The sequence below is a fragment of the Oncorhynchus nerka genome, linkage group LG20 (genome assembly GCF_034236695.1).
Source record: "Oncorhynchus nerka isolate Pitt River linkage group LG20, Oner_Uvic_2.0, whole genome shotgun sequence".
Classification (NCBI taxonomy): domain Eukaryota; kingdom Metazoa; phylum Chordata; class Actinopteri; order Salmoniformes; family Salmonidae; genus Oncorhynchus; species Oncorhynchus nerka.
In genome coordinates, this window is record NC_088415.1 from 39473529 (window position 1) to 39496531 (window position 23003).

At 42.3% G+C, this 23003-nt stretch overlaps 1 protein-coding gene across 4 annotated transcripts; it reads left to right on the forward strand.

Annotated features, from left to right (window-relative positions):
* The first annotated feature begins 14591 nt into the window (after positions 1-14591).
* Positions 14592-22076, forward strand: LOC115102487 (skin secretory protein xP2-like). Of its 4 annotated transcripts, XM_029622489.2 has the most exons (9): positions 14592-14902; positions 16025-16084; positions 18153-18188; positions 18302-18523; positions 18650-18727; positions 19786-19918; positions 20044-20124; positions 20569-20775; positions 20979-22076. In XM_029622489.2, the coding sequence occupies exons 1-8, from the start codon at positions 14882-14884 to the stop codon at positions 20574-20576; spliced, it is 639 nt and encodes a 212-aa protein (XP_029478349.2). In that variant the 5' UTR covers positions 14592-14881; the 3' UTR covers positions 20577-20775; positions 20979-22076. The 4 variants fall into 4 exon arrangements, with proteins under 4 accessions (XP_029478349.2, XP_029478353.2, XP_029478351.2 ...); XM_029622493.2 differs by lacking the exon at positions 20044-20124; XM_029622491.2 differs by lacking the exon at positions 18650-18727.
* Positions 22077-23003: the final 927 nt, after the last annotated feature.

A 23003-nucleotide genomic window follows, 5' to 3' on the forward strand; every position in this document is an offset into this window, starting at 1 on the left:
ACACACAGAGAGACGCAGGGTAGGCCTGATTCTTATACTTCTTTAGGTTTTCGATAATACCTTTAAAAAGTCAAACACAATAATAAAATTCCATGACTTTTCAAGGATTTTCATGACCAAGAACCCCCGTTTGACAACTGGGAACAGCGGCTCCGCATCAGGCTGGGGCATTCTCAAATTCAAACAGTCAAGCATACACTGGATTCAAAGACTAGTGTCAAATAAGCTTGAACAAAATGGAATCAGGATATACACTACCGTTCAAAAGTTTGGGGTCACTTAGAAATGTCCTTGTTTTTGAAAAAAAAATCACATTTCTTGTCCATTAAAATAACATCAAATTATTCCGAAATACATTGTAGACATTGTTAATGTTGTGAATGACTATTGTAGCTGGAAACTGATGATTGTTTATGGAATTGTCACGCCTTGATCATTGTATTTTGTGTTTTTGTTTATATGTTGGTCAGGCCAGGGTGTGACATGGGTTTATGTTGTTGCATTTCGTATTGGGGTTTTGTATTATTGGGATTGCGGTTAAGTAGGGGTGTTGTTAGGCTTGGCTGCCTGAGGCGGTTCTCAATTAGAGTCAGGTGCTTCTCGTTGTCTCGGATTGGGAACCGTATTTAGGCAGCCTTAGTTTCGCTTTGTAGTTCGTGGGTGATTGTTCCTGTCTTTGTGTATTCACCAGATAGGCTGTATTAGGTTTCACGTTCCGTTTGTTGTTTTCATAGTTATAAGTTATTTCATGTATCATTCCGTTTTCATTCATTAAAGATCATGAGTAACCACCACGCTGCATTTCGGTCCGACTCTCTTTCAACAACAGACAAACGCCATTACAGAATCACCCACCACAAACGGACCGAGTGGCGTGGTTACAGGCAGCGACAGCTTGAACAGCGAAGGGAGGACGTTATGGATAGCAGAGGCATGGAGTATACGACGTGGGAAGAAATCGACAGGTGGGCGGCCGACCCAGAGAGAGTGCAGGAGCCCGCCTGGGATTCCCTGCAGCAATGCGAAGAGGGCTATAGACGAATGGAGTCGAAAAGGAGAACACGGCGGTGCAGAGCGAAACCCAAAAGTCACCCCAAAAAATGTATTGGGGGGGGGCTCAGGGAGAGTATGGCTGAGTCAGGAGATAGACCTGAGCCAACTCTCCTTGTTTATCGTGAGGAGCCAAGGAGGAGACCAGAGCCGGTGTTAGAGGTGAGCGAAGCAGAGACTGTGAAGGAGTTAATGGGGAAAGTGGAGTGGAGAGTAATGAGGAAGTTGCTAGCTTGGTGCTATAGATACGATATTCGTCCGACGGATCGTGTCGGGGATTTGATAGCACCTGAGATAGCGCTCCATACTCAACCTGAGGTGCGTGTTAGTCGGCTGGTGAAGTTGGTGCCAGCCTCACGCACCAGGCCTCCTGTGCACATCCCTAGCCTTGCACGTACTGTGCCAACACTGCTCTCAAGATCTCCAGTACGCCTTCACTGTCTAGCCCATCCTGTGCCACCTCCACACTCCAGTCCTCTGGTGGCAGCTCCACGCACCAGGCTTCCTGGGCGTGTCCTCGGCCCAATACCACCAGTTCCAGCACCACGCACCAGGCCTTCAGTGCGCCTCGCCTGTTCAACACAGCCAGAGCCTTCCTTCCCTCCTACGCTGTCGGAGTCTCCCGCCTGTTCAGCGCAGCCAGAGCCTGTCTCCTCTCCTGCGCTGCCGGAGTCTCCTGCCTGTTTAGCGCAGCAAGAGCCTGTCTCCTCTCCTGCGCTGCCGGAGCCTCCCGCCTGTTCAGCGCAGCCAGAGCCTGTCTCCTCTCCTGCGCTGCCGGAGTCTCCCGCCTGTTTAGCGCAGCCAGAGCCTGTCTCCTCTCCTGCGCTGCCGGAGTCTCCCGCCTGTTTAGCGCAGCCAGAGCCTGTCTCCTCTCCTGCGCTGCCTGAGTCTCCCGCCTGTTTAGCGCTGTCGGAGCCTTTCTCCTCTCCTGCGCTGCTGGAGTCTCCAGTCTGCCCAGCGCCGCCAGTGCTCCCAGTCTGCCCAGCGCCGCCAGTCTGCCCAGCGCTCCCAGTCTGCCCAGCGCCGCCAGTGCTCACAGTCTGCCCAGCGCCGCCAGTCTGCCCAGCGTCGCCAGTCTGCCCAGCGTCGCCAGTCTGCCCAGCGTCGCCAGTCTGCCCAGCGCCGCCAGTCTGCCAGGATCCGCCAGTCTGCAGAGAGCTGTCAGCCTGCATGGAGCAGTCAGAGCTGTCAGTCTGCATGAAGCAGCCAGAGCTATCAGTCTGTAAGAAGCAGCCAGAGCTGTCAGTCTGCATGAAGCAGCCAGAGCTATCAGTCTGTAAGAAGCAGCCAGAGCTGTCAGTCTGCATGGAGCAGTCAGATCTGTCAGTCTGCATGAAGCAGCCAGAGCTATCAGTCTGTAAGAAGCAGCCAGAGCTGTCAGTCTGCATAGAGCAGCTAGATCCGCCAGTCAGCCATGATCTTCTAGATCGGCCAGACAACCAGTCTCTTCCAGATCTGCCAGACAACCAGTCTCTTCCAGATCTGCCAGACAACCAGTCTCTTCCAGATCTGCCCGACAACCAGTCTCTTCCAGATCTGCCCGACAACCAGTCTCTTCCAGATCTGCCCGACAACCAGTCTCTTCCAGATCTGCCAGACAACCAGTCTCTTCCAGATCTGCCAGACAACCAGTCTCTTCCAGATCTGCCAGACAACCAGTCTCTTCCAGATCTGCCAGACAACCAGAATCTTCCAGTTCCGCCAGCCAGCCAGGATTTACCGGAGCCGACTACCTGCCTGAGCTTCATCTCAGTACTGGGCTTCCTCTCAGTACTGGGTTTCCTCTCAGTACTGGGTTTCCTCTCAGTACTGGGTTTCCCCTCAGTCCCGAGCTGCCCCTCTGTCCCGAGCTGCCCCTCTGTCCCGAGATGCCCCTCTGTCCCGAGATGCCCCTCTGTCACGAGATGCCCCTCTGTCCCGAGATGCCCCTCTGTCCCGAGATGCCCCTCAGTTATGTGGGTATCTGGGTGAGGACTATTAGGCCATGGTCGGCAGAGAGGGTGGATTATCCCAGGACGCGAAGGGGAGGAACAAGGACATTAATGGAGTGGGGTCCACGTCCCGAGCCGGAACCGCCACCATGGACAGACGCCCACCCGGACCCTCCCTATGCTTTTGAGGTGCGTCCGGGAGTCCGCACCTTAGGGGGGGGGGGTTCTGTCACGCCTTGATCATTGTATTTTGTGTTTTTGTTTATATGTTGGTCAGGCCAGGGTGTGACATGGGTTTATGTTGTTGTATTTCGTATTGGGGTTTTGTATTATTGGGATTGCGGTTAAGTAGGGGTGTTGTTAGGCTTGGCTGCCTGAGGCGGTTCTCAATTAGAGTCAGGTGCTTCTCGTTGTCTCGGATTGGGAACCGTATTTAGGCAGCCTTAGTTTCGCTTTGTAGTTCGTGGGTGATTGTTCCTGTCTTTGTGTATTCACCAGATAGGCTGTATTAGGTTTCACGTTCCGTTTGTTGTTTTCATAGTTATAAGTTATTTCATGTATCATTCCGTTTTCATTCATTAAAGATCATGAGTAACCACCACGCTGCATTTCGGTCCGACTCTCTTTCAACAACAGACGAACGCCGTTACAGGAATATCTACATACAGTTGAAGTCGGAAGTTTACATACACCTTAGCCAAATACATTTAAATTCAGTTTTTCACAATTCCTGACATTTAATCCTCGTAAAAATTCCCTGTTTTAGGTCAGTTAGGATCACCACTTTATTTTAAGAATGTGACATGTCAGAATAATAGTAGAGAGAATGATTTATTTCAGCTTTTACTTTTTTTCATCACACTAGTGGGTCAGAAGTATATTAGAGTGTTTAGTTTGAGAAACAGACGCCTCAGAAGTCCTCAACTGGCAGCTTCATTAAATAGTACCCGCAAAACACCAGTCTCAACGTCAACAGTGAAAAGACGACTCAGGGCTGCTTGCCTTCTAGGCAGAGTTGCAAAGAAAAAGACAGATCTCAGACTGGCCATAAAAAATTTAAAAAAATAAAAGATTAAGATGGGCAAAAGAACACATACACTGTACAGAGGACCTCTGCCTAGAAGGCCAGCATCCCAGAGTCGCCTCTTTACTGTTGACGTTGAGACTGGTCTTTTGCGGGTACTATTTAATGAAGCTACCAGTTGAGGACTTGTGAGGCTTCTGTTTCTTAAGCTAGACGCTAATGTACTTGTCCTCTTGCTCAGTTGTGCATCGGGGCCTCCCACTCCTCTTTCTATTCTGGTGAGAGACAGTTTGCGCTGTTCTGTGAAGGGAGTAGTGCACAGCGTTGTACGAGATCTTCAGTTTCTTGGCAATTTCTCGCATGGAATAGCCTTCATTTTTCAGAACAAGAGTAGACTGATGAGTTTCAGAAGAAAGTTCTTTGTTTCTGGCCATTTTGAGCCGTTAATCGAACCCACAAATGCTGATAATGGGCCTCTGTACGCCTATGTAGATATTCCATAAAAAATCTGCCGTTTCCAGCTACAATAGTCATTTACAAAATTAACAATGTCTACACTGTATTTCTGATCAATTTGATGTTATTTTAAAGGACAAAAAAATGTGATTTTCTTTCAAAAACAAGGACATTTCTAAGTGACCCCAAACATTTGAACGGTAGTGTTTTTGCACAAAATTAACAAGTATAAAGGGCTAAAACAGCATACATAGGGTAATAAAACAATTTCAGACCATAATTATTGTGTAAATAATCACAAAGTCCATTCTTGAGGTTATGTTTGCAAAGAATGGCCCTGCCTGCATGCTTCGGGTACAGTAGCAGGAGTGATTTGGCATGTCTCCATGGAATTCAATGAGGGACAGTCTGTGCATTGTTCCGGCCACTCACTCACAGCTGAAAGAAAGTAGCTCACAGGCTATGAGTCCCTCAAATTCTACCATCAGCTTCTGAAGAAAATATTCCTTATTTTTAGTTTGGTTTGGGACCCTTCAGCTTAATTCACACTCCGGGACAGACAGAAAATGATTAGTTTGTCATTAGTTAGTCATTTTTAACTATAGCCTACAGCTGTATCTAATCAGCTTGGCATTGATAATGAGTATCACTGATCATGTATTTTTCCCACTTGATTGGGCCACTAAAACACAAACTTAATTGATGCTGATATTGGTTTTGTCTAAAATGTTTTGATTTCACTCCTCCGTCTGGATCAATTGCTATTTTCTGGAGCAGCACGTCTGTTTTGATTGCCTGTTATCAACTTCCAATTGATCTATGAACGCGAAACAATTTCCTTATGGTGGCAAGTCCATGGACGATGATCCACATTGATTAGGTAATGCAGCCCTTTGTCTGTCTTGATTAACAGTGCTCCCCTGTTAGGTTCATTATATACACTACATATACAAAAGAGTTAAGCAGAGCGACACAGGGGAACCCAAGAGCAGACTCAGATGAGGAAAAAGAGATGAATGATACCAATTATTTATTGTTACACAGAGGGATATGGAGTGCAGATCAGGGTTGGAGTTAGCTGAGTAGAACAGGGTGAACAGGTCCTGAGAGGAATCAAAGGTAGTGGTGGTGAGTAAAACCTAGAGCAAGGTAGTTGGGTGGTAAGATGTGGAACAGGAGACAGCGACAGAGTGGTAACTGCAATGAGAGGATAAATGGTGTCAGGCAGGGAACCAGGCACAGCAGAATAACAGGATCTTGAATAATCATGAACTGACTGAACAGATATCTGGCAGAGTGTAAGTGGCAGGACTGAGTATTTGTAGAGGTCTTGATTATGGAATGAGTTGCAGCTAGTAGGGATCTGTTCTGACTCCAGCACACCTGTCTCCAACCACACAATCACAGGGAGAGGGAGAGAGTGTACAGGGGGAGTAACTGCAGGTCAAGAAGTTCCCGGATGAACACCAGAGGGCGTAGCAGGAGCAGATGTGACACAAAAGTCATGGATGCCAAGAGAACGCTACCTACCCGAATGCATAGTGCCAACTATAAAGTTTGGTGGAGGAGGAATAATGTGTCTGGGGCTGTTTTTCATGGTTCGGTCTAGACCCTTTAGTTCTAGTGAAGGGAAATCTTAACATTACAGCATACAATGACATTCTATACGATTCTGTGCTTCCAACTTTGTGGCAACAGTTTGGGGAAGGCCCTTTCCTGTTTCAGCATGACAATGCCCCCGTGCACAAAGCGAGATCCATCCGGAAATGACTTGTCGAGATGAATGTGGAAGAACTTGACAAGCCTGCACAGAGCCCTGACCTCAACTCCATCGAACACCTTTGGGATAAATTGGAATGCCAACTGCGAGTCAGGCCGAATCACCCAACATCAGTGCCCAACCTCACTAATGCTCTTATGGCTGAATGGAAGCAAGTCCCGGCAGCAATGTTCCAACATTCTAGTGGAAATCCTTCCCAGAAGAGTAGAGGTTGTTATAGCAGCAAAGGGGGGGACCAACACCATATAAATGCCCACGATTTTGGAATGAGATGTTTGTTGTGCAGGTGTTCACATACTTTTGGTCATGTAGTGTATAATGTTATGTTATGTCAATGATCTTAAAATGAATCCAGCTTTCAGGCCAAATAAGAAAAACAACTTTACATTATCATAGACTTCTTTGGTGGTGTGCTGTAATTTAATTGTCAGTTTATTTTAAAATTGTTTTGTTCATGATCATTTTGGTCATGAACTATTCTTTCTGTCATATGAAGCAACTGAATCCAGTAACCTAAATAAAACACTGTCAAAGAAAGCTATGTTTAAGCTGTATAACAGCTTAATGTGAAAGTAAGTAGTTAGCATGTGTCAGTTATTTGGACTACTGCCCCGCCAAGCAAACAAGCAATGCTTCCAATGGTTTCACATATCCTACGTTCACATCCTGTTGTATCCTAACCCACTAGTCATGAGTTTACCACACTCTGCAGTTTCTAATGGGCTCTTTGAGGTTTCCAGCAATGTCATCAAAATCTGTCTGATAAAGCAAAGCTTATCATCATGTTCTCATTTGAACATTTCCAGACAGAATTCATGAGCATCAGAGATGCTCTGACAGTCGACAGAGTGTTATTGCTGTAGTTGTGTGTTTGGCATTCAAATAGATCCCTTTTTTTTAAATTATTAGTAAGAGATAGCCCCACCCCTTTAAGAACAGGGCTAAACTCTTATCTATATATACTTAGTTTAGCAGTTTGCAAAGCAGTAAGTCAATCTCCAATTTGCTCCCAGCAGTAGCTGGAATACTACAGAGAGACTGTAGTAAACTCACCAAAGGAGTTGGCAAAAAGGTAAGACATAGCCTCAAATACTTTAGCTTTGTTTCGATTGTCATTGGTTCATTGTTGCTTCTCTATGGCCATTTCATGTGAACATACAGTATGCTATTCTTCTTATGTTGTATCTATTAGCTTTGCTTCAAATGTTATTTCATTTATTCAAGATGAGTAGCCTATTTTATTGGTATACATCGTAGCATTTTGAATTCATCTCACGCTGTTGTTGGAAGCTATTTGGAAGCTACTGTGTAGTATTTTGATGCAAGAATGGAATATCTCATCACAGCATTAACCTTAGGAACAAATGCACAAACACTGACAAACAGTTTCTTCTGAAGGGTTTCGTCTGTGATCAAGATGGGCAATGAGCATTCCAAAAACAAAGGACATACCAAAGACAAGGTATTGATGAGAAAAGCCTAACTTTACAGCATGCTTGTCTTACTTTGAATGTTGGAATACAGGGACAAGAAGGCTAGAATAGGCATCTGGCATTTTGGGCAAATACCAGATGAGCTGGTCCATTTTTTGCCTAGTGGGCCTGTCTAACTTAAGTTTCATTTTAGCAAAATGATGATGCTCATGCTAATAATGGGCCAGTGTGGGGGTTTGGAGGAAAATGTGGGTTGGTGTTGGGACCTCAAGGGGAAGAAATGAACAGTGTTTTAACAATGGCAGGTTTCTGGTCCCAGTCCACCCCTGGAAGAGTTTACTGTCTAATGTTAGCAGTTTAAAGATACAGACAGTAATTTAGTAGGGATATTACAAGTACACATACATCTTAAACTATATAATTGATGGTCCGTACAAAATTGAGTAATGATGAAAGTGATGTGCTGAAAATAATGAAAACAATGATGGCAAGAGAAACTGATATCAACAATCCTTCTTCTTCTAGTCCGAGCAGGCTCTGGACAAGCACCCGGAAAGAGAAGTGAATAGCCATGCTGTAAGCATCTTGTACGATGGCCTGGAGAATAGTGGTAAGTGCCCAGTACACAAGGCCATTATTACATCCACTAATATATGGCTTTGAGTGGTTTGGTAGCCATTTATCCTGTTGTCACCTGATTGTTACCCCATGATCAATACCCTAAACTTTGGGCCCAACTGGTTGCAACACCTCGGTCTATAATGCTAGTTATTCATTTACAGCTCCAATGGGATGATATGACAGTGACAGTATGTCACTTGTAATCAATTGGATTAGTCTGGATCAATTTACAAGTCTCTCTTAATTCTCTGTAAATACAGCAGTTTGTCAGTGCTACTGGGTGGTGTTCAATGTTAACTCTAGGCGTAGCCTTGAACATAGAGGATGAACAGATGTTTGATCTATCTATGTGTATATTGTCTCACTGGATCAACAGTCAGGTACAAGGATTTTCAGGCCAAGTCCATATGTATTTTCTCCAAACGCGATAATATTGATATTGGTCGTCAAGGGGTGGCAGGTAACCTCGAGGGTAGAGCGTTGGGCCAGTAACCCAAAGGTGCTAGTTCGAATATCGGAGCTGACAAGGTAAAAAATCTGTCGCTGTGCGCTTGAGTAAGGCACTTAAACCTAATTGCTCAGAGGGAGTTGGGATATGAAGCAACATACGTCCATTACACACCTGTGTGTGACAGGACAAATATAAGCACCCCCCAAAATATTATTTGATATCAGCAAGTGAGACACTAAAGCCACTGTTTCTAGAACAGGTTGTGTTTGTTTCACACGACTAGTCTATATGTCTCTAGTAGCACATTCGTTTTACATACAGAGCAAGGGAAGGTTTTGCTTGCATTGCATTTAGGGTAATGACCTTAGCACTGCATTGATCAGTCATAAGGGTATTATCAATAGAAAACACATTTGGTGAAGTTGCATGCTATTTACCACACATACTCCCATTTTCTTCAAAATGATATGTTGCCAGACATCCAATAGATCGATCATAGCCAGGTATGACCAACCTGATGCTTGTGTACAAACGATGAATCATAGCAAATAACTTTCTATTTCCTGTCACACCAAGTAACCTATGTCTTGCAGATACCAGTGAAGCAGCTGTGGAGCAGAACAGTCAGCCTTCCTCATGGCCTCCCGCTAAAGAGCCAGGTATAGTGGAGGCTAACGGCAGTGGTTGTACGCCTGTGGTGGTGGAACAGGAGCCTGTCATTGAGAATGTTCCAGAAGCGGAAGCAGAGACTGCTAAGATGAAAACAATACCAGAACCGGAACCAAACCACCAAAAGAAGGAGCCCAAGGAGAGTTCAAAAGAAAGAATGAACGTATTTGACAACCTCTTCAAGAAGAAAGCTACACCTCAACTCAACCCTGAGCCAGCCCCTGAAAAGGAGGAGCCCATAAAGGAGAAAACTGTGGAGAGTAAGAGTTCCCCGGAAGTCTCTGTAACGGTGACCGATGGGATCCACGCTGTAAGTATCTAACCAGTAGCCTTCAAATTGGGTTGGAATAAGTTCCATTTCAACTTTACTCAGTGTAGTAATCAACTCCTAACTTGAGATGTTCATATATCTATATCGAAATGATTTAGGTTATTCCAATGTAGTTAACTACGGATATAGCCACTGTAGAGTGAGTTGTACTTTGAATTGGTAACATTAACTTACAATAATATTGCATCTGTTGTGAGAACATCAACACGTCATTCTTCACTTTCCAGTGTTTAACGAAACACATTACAAATCTAACAAAAATTCTTGTTGATTCAAAGGAGGCAAGCGAAGTCTCGATGGCTGCACATTTGTTTCCAAAACAACTGGCAGTCAGATTCTCATTTCCGGAGGCAGAGTCTGAACTTTCATCACAGCTGGATTTTCTTACGGCAGACAGCATTCAAATCACCACTGAAAGCTCTGAAGAGCAGCCAGTAACCACTGAAGAGCAGCCTACAGAGGAAAGTGTCAGCCCACCTGAAGAGGAAACAACAGAACCGGTCTTTGGTGAAGAACCCACAGACGATACAACTGTGGAGAAGAGCCCCGTACCCAAAGAAGAGCTGGGAGAAATTGCATATGTTCTTGAAAATGAAGCTGCTATATACTCAGCAATCGCTGCAGAACTAGAAGAGCTGGAAGAAATTGCAGATGCTCTTGAAAATGAAGCTGCTGTAGACTCAGCAATCGCTGCAGAACTAGAAGAGCTGGAAGAAATTTCAGATGTTCTTGAAAATGAAGCTGCTATATACTCAGCAATCGCTGAAGAACTAGAAGAGCTGGAAGAAATTGCAGATGTTCTTGAAGATGTAGCTGCTATAGAGTCAGAAGAACTTGAATATATCCCCAGTGCTAAAGAGGAGACTGAGAAAAACAAGAAGAATGATGAAGGGAAAGAAACAAGCGTCTCATCATCGAGGTTGCTCGGCCAGCTGCAATCCGCATGTATGAAAATCATTAAAGAATCAGTATATAGCCCTGTTCGTGTCTGTACTGAGATGTCTGCAGAGGGCTGCGGCACTATTAACATTACAATTCAGGTCAGTCTGAGGCAGAGAGGGGATTTGAAATGCGAGGATGAGACTTCCGCTGAAACAGCATTGGATATGGAGTAATTTACAGCTGAGGAACAGGATCCTCTTCAAAGAATCTAGATTCCGTGAATAAATTATTTGACACTGTGAATACCTACTGATTGCAGTACTAGTATTATAATTGTTTTACTTATCTGACATGGTTATATGATTGTATGGTTTATTATACTGAACAAAAATATAAACTCAACATGTAAAGTGTTGGTCCCATGTTTCATGAGCTGAAATAAAAGATCCCAGAAATGTTCCAAATGCCCAAAAAGCTTATTTCTCTCAGATTTTGTGCACACATTTGTTTAGAGAATTTGGCAGTACTCACAACTGCAGACCACCTGTACGGCATTGTGTGGGCGAGTGGTTTGCTGATGTCAACATTGTGAACAGAGTGCCCCATGGCGGCGTTGGGGCTATGGTATGTTTTGTTTACATCCCTGTAAGTGAGCATTTCTCCTATGCCAAGATAATCCATCCACCAGACAGGTGTGGCATATCAAGAAGCTGATTAAACATCATGATCATTACACAGATGCATGTTGTGCTGGGGACAATTAAAGGCCACTCTAAAATGTGCAGATTTGTCACACAACACAATGCCACAGATGTCTCATGTTTTGAGGGAGCGAGCAATTGTCATTCTGACTGCAGGAATGTCCACCAGAGCTGTTGCCAGAGAATTGAATGTTCATTTCTCCACCATAAGCATTCTCCAACGTTGTTTTTGAGAATTTGACAGTACATCCAACCGGCCTCTCAACCGCAGACCACGTGTAACCACGCCAGCCCAGGACCTCCACATCTGGCTTCTTCACCTGCAGGATGATCTGAGATCAGCCACAGCTGATGAAACTGTGGGTTTGCACAACAAAAGTATTGCTGCACAAACTGTCTGCACAGAAACCGTCTCGGGGAAGCTCATCTGCGTGCTTGTCGTTCTCCCCCGGGTCTCGTCGTCCTCCTCAGGGTCTTGACCTGACTGCAGTTCGACGTTGTAACCGACTTCAGTGGGAAAATGCTCACCTTCGATGGCCACTGGCATGCTGGAGAAGTGTGCACTTCACCGATGAATCCTCGTTTCAACTGTACAGGGCAAATGGCAGACAGGGTGTATGGCATCATGTGGGTGAGTGGTTTGCTCTTGTCAACGTTTTGAACAGAATGTCCCATGGTGGCGGTGGGGTTATGGTGTGAGCAGGCATAAACTACGGACAACGAACACAATTGTATTTCATTGATGGAAATTTCTATGCACAGAGACACCGTGATGAAATCCTGGGGGCCATTGTCGTGCCATTCATCTGCCACCATCACCTCATCTGCCACCATCACCTCATGTTCCAGCATGATAATGTGCAAGGAGCTGTAGACAATTCCTGAAATCTGCAAATCTTCCAGTTCTTCTATGGCCTGCATACTCACCAGACATGTAACCCATTGAGCATGCTTGGGATGATCTGGATTAACAACATTCCACAGACCACAATCAATAGCCAGATAAACTCCATGCGAAGGAGATGTGTGAGGCAAATGATGCCCACACCAGATACTGACTGGTTTCCAATCCATACGCATACCTTTATTTAAAGGTATCTGTGACCAACAGATGCATATCTGTATTCCTAGTCATGAAGTCCATAGATTAGGGCCTAGTTCATTTATTTCAATTGACTGATTTCCTTATATGAACTGTAACAGTAAAATCTTTGAAATTGTTGCATGTTGGGCTTTATATTTTTGTTGTGTTCAGTATATTTTATCTTACCTATGATCTTTGCAATTAAAATGTTTAAAAGTCTCATTCAAAGTCTGGTTTATTTTTCAATTAATCGTGTTAATGTTTTACTTGTACACAGTCAATTGTTCAGTGTTACCTGGTGTTGATTTTTCAGTGTAACATTTATAGTGTTCATTCAGGTGTTATTAAATGAACTCTGTAAGTTTTAAATTAACACTCATTGGTGTAAATTAACCCCAGTGTTGGTGTTAATAACCAGTATTCAGCAAAAACCATGCCCATCATTATCATATTTCCCAGCATGCTCTATTGCATGTTGATTTGTTAAATTGTTATCTATCATATCTTATTCTACTCAAATTTAAATAACATACATTTTTCCCTGTACATGAACCCCATACATGAATCCCGAGCCGACAAGGTGAAAAATCAGTCGATGTGTCCTTGAGCAAGGCACTTAATCCTAATTGCACCTGTAAATCGCTCTGGATAAGAGCGTCTGCTAAATGACTAAAACATATATGTAAAATAAAAATATATCTCCACTCTTGCTGGAGTGCAATAGGAATTACAAATCACTTTGCAAGCCATCATAATGTGAATTGCAGGCCTGAAAATCTTGAGTTCAAGGCCACTGTACTAGGGTCAAACTAGGCCCTCAAAATAAGGCCTTATTAAATACTTGTTGTATCGTATTAAAGAATGACATTTTAATGCTAACATATTCAATCAGGATCTCACTTGGTGAAGGCCACAGGACTGAAAATGGATTATTACAACAACCATGCCTGTCACTAAAAAATACAGTCATGTGTGGTAGCTCTATAATTCACTTGAAAAGCAATGCACTCTGGGAAATATGCAAGTCAGGCTTTACACTAAGCATTGTGTTAATTTAACACTGACAAGTGTAGACCCATATATAAACTGGACCAGTGTTACATTTAACACTGCAGAGCTTGCTGTGTATCTGCCCGATGTACATAAACATTCTCTCTGCTTCCGCACGGCAAGCGGTACTGGAGAATCAAGTCCGACACCAAAAGTCTCCTGAACAGCTTCTATCCCCAAGCCATAAGACTGATAAATAGCTAAAAGCAAATGGCTACATGGACTATCTGCATTGACCCTTCTATTTTATTGATTTTTTTGTCTATTCTCCAGTCTCTATGCAAACTCTACACACACTCACACTGACACTCCAACACACACACACACACACACACACACACACACACACACACACACACACACACACACACACACACACACACACAACAAGCACTGACTACACACACACACTCACATGCCATCATCATATGCGCTGCTGCTACACTGTTTAGCCTAAATCCTGATGCGTAGTCACCTTAATCCTATACACATCTAACCGTACCACTCCAGTATCCCTGAACATTGTAAAAATGGTATTGGCACTGACCCAGGAACTGACCCTGTATATAGCTTACCCACTTTCTTGTGTTGTTATTTCTATTTCTCATGTGTTTTTTTGTTCTACTTGACTTTTTGTATTTCTTTTTTATAGTACTACCGCATTGTCGGGAAAGAGCAAGCAAGTAAGGCATTTCACTGTGCTAGTGCACGTGAAACTTAAATTCAAATTCCACTCAATTATTCTCATTGAATATTTTCCTAATGTATACATCTGTCTTGGGAGTTTATGTGTTGACATATTAGATAGAGTCAACTCATGTTCCTGTTGAGTAGATAGACTTGTTCAATGACTGGAGTGAAGCCCGGATGATGAAGGAGCATTGTTTCATTTAAACTAAGTCATATTACTACTAATATTACATATTCAATGAAATGTATATATTGTTGGATAAGAATGGAGGGTTTTCTTAGAATTCCACAAAACAAGATATTTGAGTTTGCTGTCATTTCTCAGAGAAAAGAGAGAGACAGAAGTCTCCAACATTGCTGAATATCAATGAGTGTGTGTGTGGGGGGGTGTGGGGGGACAGGCTATAATAAAAGGGTGATTGTTGATCGTGCCCCAAGTAGGCAGAGGCATGGTTGGAATTGTGCTCCGATCTCAATGCTGCATCGAACAGACTCATTGCTTGCACATCAGCTCCAGTGCTCCAACACATTCACATTTCTGAGGGATAATTATTTGTGGTTGTCTATAGGAGCCACTTGATGAGGTAAAGGAGGACACAGAGACTTCAGTGAAGCCTCCCAAACCTAGTCCAGAGGCAGAGGAGGTCAAAGGCCCCGGAATTGGCGAGGAAAGCAGTCACCTCGAGGAAAACCAAGAGGGTGAGAGTCAAACAGAAGATAATCCAGTTATGAACTTCTTTAAAACACTAGTAAGTCAAACATTTTTTTATTGATTTTGATTTGTGTTGTTTAAAGAATTGAAGAGTTGTTTTAATGGTAACGTCCATAAGTGAATAGATATGCACAAAATATGTGATTGCCCAATGGTTGTTTTTATAATACATTTAAAAGGAGTTTGTGTAAATGAGTGACCTTGCTTCATAAATCTGTATCCTTTGCCAAAATATTTCAAGCCTTTGTAAAAAAGAATCCAATGTGAAACCACGACGAACACTAATTGAAGAACCATCATTTATTTTGTATTGAAAAGGAAGATTCGTATAATGCTATCAGAATTCCAAATATGTTTTTTGAATAGCAAAACGTTTGGCCTGTAATGCTTGATTATGCTCCGAATCAACTAAATGAGAACATGGGCTCCATCAGTGATGCCATTGTGTTTTAGACTGCAGAGTGCTGTCAGTGATCTCGCTCATTGTGTGTGATAAATATGTGTAGCGTCAGCCTAAGGGCAATGAGGGTGTCTCTAAGAAAGAGAGACCACATCTTGAAGGAATGATTACACAGGCAGCTATTGTCGTTTCTCTTCATCATGCCTTCTTTTGGAATTAAGCCTCCATATAGAGTGAACATAGCCCCAGCTCCATGCTAATCAAATCCTTTGAACATGCGGGAATGTGGTGGTCTTTTGTTCAGCCAATCGTGTGAGCTCACAAGGGAGGCCTGTGCCATTGGAAGTTGAAATGCATGAAGATAGAGCGAGGGAAGGCCTACGCCATCTCCAGAGCACAATGGCTGTCACAATGAGAGAGCATGTACTGTATGTGCTTTGCCAAGGGCTTCTTTGTGTGCCATCAGTTGGACAACCGTAGACGTCAATGGCTATATGACTAACTTAAAGACATTTAGGAAACTAGTCATTTCACTGTACCCTGTGACAGTAACTCTCTTATCCAAATAAACATTGCTGTTATCTTCTGTATGCATTGCATTTCATTGGAAAGAAAGAAATCAAACATCAACATATACTTAAGTGCTAGATCTTTTCTTGGGAAACAACGGGTAGCTCACAATTTTGACTGACTTCCAAGATTGTACGCAGACACTCGTGACTCAATATATATATATATATATGTCTGTGTTTTACCAAGGTGACTCCTACCAAAAAAAACAAGCAAGGAACTGCCATCCCTGATGTTACAAAAGACCAAGTAAGCATGTATTTTTATTTGAAACATAATACATTATGCAAAAGCACTGAATCACATTCAATATAGATACAATTATGCACAGAGATCCTACAGTATCGTATGCTGTATTCTATACTGAACAAAAAAATATTTAAAGGCAACATGCAACAATTGATTTTGATTTTACTGAACTACAGTTCATATGAGGAAATCAGTCAATTGAAATTAATAAATTAGGCCCTTATCTATGGATTTCACATTACTTGGAATACAGATATGCATCTGTTGGTCACAGAGACGTTAAAATGGGCCTCACAATAGGCCTTTTGTGGATGTTTAAAGAGGATTTGTGTTGTTTAAAAAATGGAAGAGTTGTTTTAATAGTAAGGTCCATAAGTGAATAGATATGCACAAAATATGTGATTGCCTAATGGTTGTTTTATAGTACATTTAAAATTAGTTCATGTAAATGAGTGACATTGCTTCATAAATCTGTAACCTTTGCCAAATTATTTCAAGACTTTGTAAAAATTAATTGTGAAACCACTACGAACACTCTTGAAGAACCATCATTTATTTGGTATTGAAAAGGAAGATTCATAATGCTGTCATAATTCAAAATATGCCTCTGAATAACAAAACATTTGGCCTGTAATGCTTGATTATGCTCCTAATCAACGAAATAAAATCAAAGTATATTTTAGACGTGATAGTGCTGTCAGAGATCTCGCTCATAAGGAGTTAACATAGCCCCAGCACTTTGTTATTCTCCTTTTTGTGCATTCAAATTGCCATCGATATGCAATTGTATTATGCCTGCCCATACCATAGCCCCAACTCCGCCATGGGGCACTCAGTTCACAATGTTGACATCAGCAAACCGCTCGCCCACACGACGCCATACAGGTGGTCTGCGGTTGTGAATCCGATTGCACGTACTGCCAAATTCTCTAAATCAATGTTGGAGGTGGCTTATGGTAGAGAAATTAACATAAAATGATCTGTCAACAGCTCTGGTGGACATTCCTGCAGTAGTATGCCAATTGCATCTGTGCCGTTGTGTTGTGTGACATTTTTTAGATTGGGCTATTATTGTCCACAGTACAAGATGCACCTGTGTAATGATCATGCTGTTTAATCTGCTTCTTGATTTGCCGCAACTATCAGGTGGATGGATTATCTTGGCAAAGGAGAAATGCTCACTAACAGAGATGCCAACAAATTTTTGTGCAAAAAATCTCAGATAAATAAGCTTTTTGTGTGTATGGAACATTTCTGGGATCTTTAATTTCATCTAATGAAACATGGGACCAACACTTTACATGTTGCGTTTATATTTTTGTTCAGTGTATATTTAATGCTATACAATTATTTCCCTTTGGTAAAGTCATCTAAAATAATAAGGGCCACTTTTCTTGCCTTACTTTACCTTCAGCAGAAAGAGAACATCTTTCTCATTGCTTACACCAACAAAGGTGAAAAAATAACAAGTGAAACACATCTCACTCTTACCTCTTATCATTTTCATCCCTTTGGTAACATGAGGCCTCGCTCAACATGGCTGTCGTTAACATCTACACTTGCAGCTACAGTTGCAACATATTAACCTACAGTGAGAGGCTTTTGGATGACTGTGATTGTAACTGTTATTGAATGCAGAAAAAAAGCATAAATTAATCATATTGAACACCAAAAATGTCAAATACAAGGCTGAGTTAAACAGACCAATGATTCTTGAGCCTTATTAAACAAATATTTAGTCGTGTCAGCAGTCTGCCATGACTGGCATCCATCTTCTGTTGAAGGCCACAGCTGAGAATAGCTGTGCAGGCCAAGGGGCGTCTTACCCAGCTGTGGAGCCTGTTGCAAATAACCTTGGTTAAACCAGAACTAAAACCTTGCTTAATTTGTTCAGGAGTTCGATTGTTTACGTAGTCTGTCCACGACAGATTAGTTGCAAAAGATGCCTCTTCAGGTCCTCTAATCGACCTGTTTAGACAGAAGGTACATGATCTCTTAGCAGAAACAGAATGGTGATTATTCTCCTTATTACCAGCACTAACTATTGTTTGTTGTTGTCACAAAACAGTCACAGAAAGAGGCCCAACCAACAGCAACAACTACAGTGAGTACTGAATGAATGCATAAATAAATAAATACATAAATCATGTTTTGTGACCTCGGTGATCAACTGTTCCTATTTTGCTTCCTTTTCCATTGTGCCTCTTGCTCGAATAGGCTGCACAAGTAGTGGATGCTCCAGCAGCAGCCAAAGGAGGAATGTCATTCCCACCACCCCCACCTCCAGCCCCAGCACCACCTAAGATGGAGGTTAAAGCAGAAATAGCAGCCCAACCTGTGACAAACGCACCAAAAAAAGAACCAAAGGATGCTGCCAAAGAACCAGAGGCCACCAAGTCGAAATCTGACAGCCCGTTCAGCAGACTTTTCAGCAGAAAGGTAAGCCAATAGAGGCACTGTAAGGCACTTTAAAGGATTCTTTGGCAAATTGATCTTTCTGTAAAAGAGAATAATATAATGTATGCATGTCTGCGTCAGATTGTAACAGTTTGATCTGAATTTGAGGCATTGCTAGGCCTCAAGTCTAAAATCAAGGTTAAATCAACAAGTGGAGCCAGTGCACCTGCCAAGCCTCCTGCAGTGGTAAATGACAATACAACATTCAGCCATTTTGAAACTAACAGAGTTAAGCTCACTGTGACATCCATCATTTCATATAACTGTATTAAAATCATTGCATCTTGTGGGTACACTATCTACTAGCTATATCATACAGACTGCTGCCTTTTCTCTTGTGCGGAGCATCAGTACAGAGACCAAACAGTGCAGTCCCTCAGAGCATTCGTGTAAATGTAGACCTATCTTCATACTTCAAGTGACATATTGTGACATTTCATGGAGTTTCATTGCTGATGTTTTTCTCAATGTGGAGTAAACACACCTACGATAGCACCGCAATCAGCTAGACTGAGGCATGGCTTGTGGAGAATGGGCTTAGGTCTGCATTCATTCATTATCCGTGAACATTAACAGTATCCCACAACATCAGAAATCCAACCAGATCTAAATCAGTCATTTGAGCCCAAAGTAACAACGTATATAACAGCAGACCGAATATGGATTTCAGAAACTGAATTTGACTCTGTTTTCCAATCCCGACTGTGTGTGCGCGAATGTGTATTGTGTATTTATTTGTGTGGTGAACTGTGCTTTTACAAACCTACCTGTGCCTTGCCATGTTGCCCATTCAGTATAAAGCCTAGATAGTGTGTTATACGGCACATGTTCAGATCAACATCATTCTGCCCTCCACAGACAGTGGAAGCAGTGGAGCCACAGCCAGTTGTTGCTGTACAGGTAGAAGTGCTCTCTTGGCGCATACTCCATCCACCCCGTGCCGTCTTTTTCTCTTTCGGTCGAGTTGCATGGTCGACTTTGGTATTCACACTATCAGTTATAATTGGTCTCATCAATAGGGTGCCCCTCAGGGGCAAAGTACATCACATCTCTTTTACAGTACCAGTTTTGGTTCCAGAGTATAGCTTTTCACCCCCCTCGTGTCTTTCTTCTTTCTTCTCTGTTTGGTGGGTTCTTTTCTGGTTCTTCCAGGTGGCTTATTCGGCTTTTTTGTGCCTTTATACACACCTTATTCCTGAGAAGGGCTCATAACTACATTTTTCTCTTTTGCTGTTTCGATATAGGAGATAGACGCCTCAAAGACGGCTACTCTGGAGGCCTCTGCCAAACCAGAACCACCACCGGCACCTGCACCGAAAGAGGGGAAGAAACCGGCTGTAGCCAAAGCCTCCTTTTCTTTTTTTTTTCAAGCCCAAGGTAAGGCAGATATTTGACTTACATCCCACTTTGGTTCTCAACGGGAACTACACATGCTAGTTATTTTGGAAAGACAGGAAAATGTGCAAATGTGATAAACAATAACGGAATGGTGTGAATTTGAGGACCTGCTAAACCAAATGGCTTCAAAAGTCCAGACGGCTTCAACAAGTGGAGTCCGACTCCTCAAGAAACCTTTCAAAGGGGTAAATGACCATTCCTGACAGCCAGTGTGAAATTAACAAGAGTGATCTCACTGAGTTCAGCTTATGCTGGTACTACCATATTGAAATACCCTGCACAAATAATGTACATTATCTGGTAGATCAATTAATATCTGTTGAATACACATGATCCAAAAACAGCTGGTTAGACTAGTGATAGTTTTTCCATTTCTAATTTCTATAAATTATATATTTACCAACCAGAACAATGCTCCCATTAATCTAGTCGTTATTTCATTGTGTCAATTGTGCTCTTGTATTGTGCTAGTTAATGTATTAATGTGTGGGCTCAGCTTTACCTGGTGAGAGAAAGGAGGCAACGTCATGATACAGCTTTTGATCGAGGAATGGCTTTACGATTAACATTACATGATACAAATTACACTCAGAAATTTATCTTTTGATTATTTGTCGTAATTTAATCAGGCTTCTGAGCCCAAAAAGGAAGCCCCAGCACTAGCTGCAGACGCAATAGCTGGCCCAAGTGTGGCCAAGGAAGAACCAAAGGCCCCAGAGATCCCTGCTGTGGACAGCAAGCCAGCATCAGGACCCACCGAGGGTGGGGACAATTCCCCCATCCTCCCTAAGAGGCTGGAGAAGAGGAACTCCATCCACTTGTTCTTCAAAAACCTGGTGGGCTGAATTGGCAATTCCGCTCTTAATCAAATGTGCCACCACTAGATGGCCACAGCAACTTATTATGACTGTGAGCCATTCTTTACAATGAAATGTCGAGAGATATTGCTTATGGAAAAGTAATGTGAGAAAAATCAAATGTAGATTCTCATATAACGTTCTACATTGATAAGTGAAAAAAAACGTTCCTTTCCTTGCAGGGGAAACGCCAGTCAGATGCAGGAGTACAAACAGAACCAGAGAAGACCAAATAAAAAGGAAACATCCCCCCAGAATAATCTGAAAATCAACTTTTGATTTGTTAGATACATCATTTTTGATCATCTGATCGCACTATTGAGGGGATGGTGGTAAGAGCAAGTTCGTTGAGGGACAGAGGCTGTAATTGGTCTGGTCTAGTCTTTGTGGAGTATTTCAGAGAGTTGTTCTTTGTCAAGGAGGTAAAATATATGTTTGGTTGAAAGGCTTGATAGGTAGAAAGAGGTGTGGTTAGTGACTTGTACTGGGAGAAACATCCATTTTCTGTTGCCTGTGCTGTTAAACTTAACCTCTCTCTCTATAAATGATGCAGCATTTACCCTTGCTTTGACAGATCAATGCACCTAATGATGTAATGTGATATGTAACGTTTTGCTTCATTTTTTCCCCACATGGTGTAAAAATAGAACTAGTCTGAAAGAACTTGTGAAGTGCATTCGACGGTTTCAGATAAGTTCATAGGATGGTTTGTAGAATAGATGCATAAAGCTCAGCTTGAGATAAAGCAGTACTAATGGAATATATTGGAGGAGTGGGGGAAATGTTGATTATGTTTTGATTAATGATTAACACGTGCACGTTACAATGTCCTTTTTAACTTGGCAGGAACTGTACATGGATGCAACCATATAATTGATGATAAATATCAAATATATGATATATAATATGTATAATATATAGATATACCATTCATTATTATAATCATACACAGGGGGACATCACAATCGTTACATTTGTTGGGCTGCACATATCACCTGGTAGTCTATAGAGCTAATACTGCATAGTCACGAATCAAAGCTGATTTACATTTTCCTAAGGGTTTTCCTAAAAATGGTGGTTAGTTTTCATGTGATTGAACTGTTTAACATACTGTATGTGTGCCTGTATGAAAACTGTTATAATTTTGGGGATCATGTCTGTTTATTTCTGCATCTATTTACTATATATAGAATCTGCAAATAGATTATTTCCTGTGCCAACCCTTCACAAATATATGGTACCATAACATTACATGTGCTATTAAAGGACTTTTTCTGTAACTGTTTAAAGAGAATACATGTTTTTTCTATGTGTCAATTTAGGCCAAACATTGATCAGGGGGGAAATAAGAATCAAAGTATTTAGGGTCCATTTAAATGATTGCTCATGTTATCATCAGACAGGATTACCAAGTGTTGCAATAACTGAAAAAAACATGACTCAACAAGTTTATCTCGCATGACTGAAGAAAGAAGCCAAGCTGTCTGTCTTACAGCATGTTTGAAAGCCACACCTCATTGAATACATACAACTTGGATAGACTGAACGGCACCTTTGCTAATCACCCAAGCAACTGCTTTGATTGTTGTGTCATTGGTCAGGTATTATATGAGAGCCTGAGAGATTGTGTAGGAAAAGTCCTCACAGGCAAATGATATTAGCAGCTGATCTGAAGGACTGTAAGCCTGCCTGTGATAGAGAAGTGACTCTCTAATCGTTTTAAAGTGCCCCATCATGGAGTCCTCTGTCTGTGGAGGAATGCCTTTTAGATAGCTGTGTCTGAGATCCTCCACCATTAAGTGATGAGTCGCCGTCCCTGAAGGCACAACTCACACCGCTCCTTTGTTATCTGAAGCACTGTTCTTGCATTGCCCCCTGTAATAGCTGTGATCGCTTCAAATTGTGCATCAAAGAAATTGCCAGGAAGTGGAAGGGAAAAGAGAGAGAGAGAGGGGGAGAGAGAGAGAGATAGATGTGAGGGAGGCTACGGGTATGGTAGTCACTAGACATTTTTTTTGTTCCCATTGTCTGTCCTTTTCCCTGCTGATCATTTCAATTTTACGAGGCAATATCACATTTTTGCTTTGGCAGTAAAAATATCATACTAATATATGTCTGAGAGAACAGAGTTAATTCCTATTATTTCCAGAAGAGAAGTGGTAAAAGGTAGCACATGATGGACCAGGAGAAATACAGAAGCTGTTTTC

Bases quoted from the DNA above. Each gene is read 5' to 3' on its own strand.
- LOC115102487 (XM_029622489.2), top strand. From the start codon at position 14,882: ATGAACTTCTTTAAAACACTA. The intron at 16,085-18,152 runs GTAAGCATGTAT...GTCACAAAACAG, and splicing joins CTGATGTTACAAAAGACCAA to TCACAGAAAGAGGCCCAACC. The intron at 19,919-20,043 runs GTAAGGCAGATA...TGTGAATTTGAG, and splicing joins TTTTTTTTTTCAAGCCCAAG to GACCTGCTAAACCAAATGGC.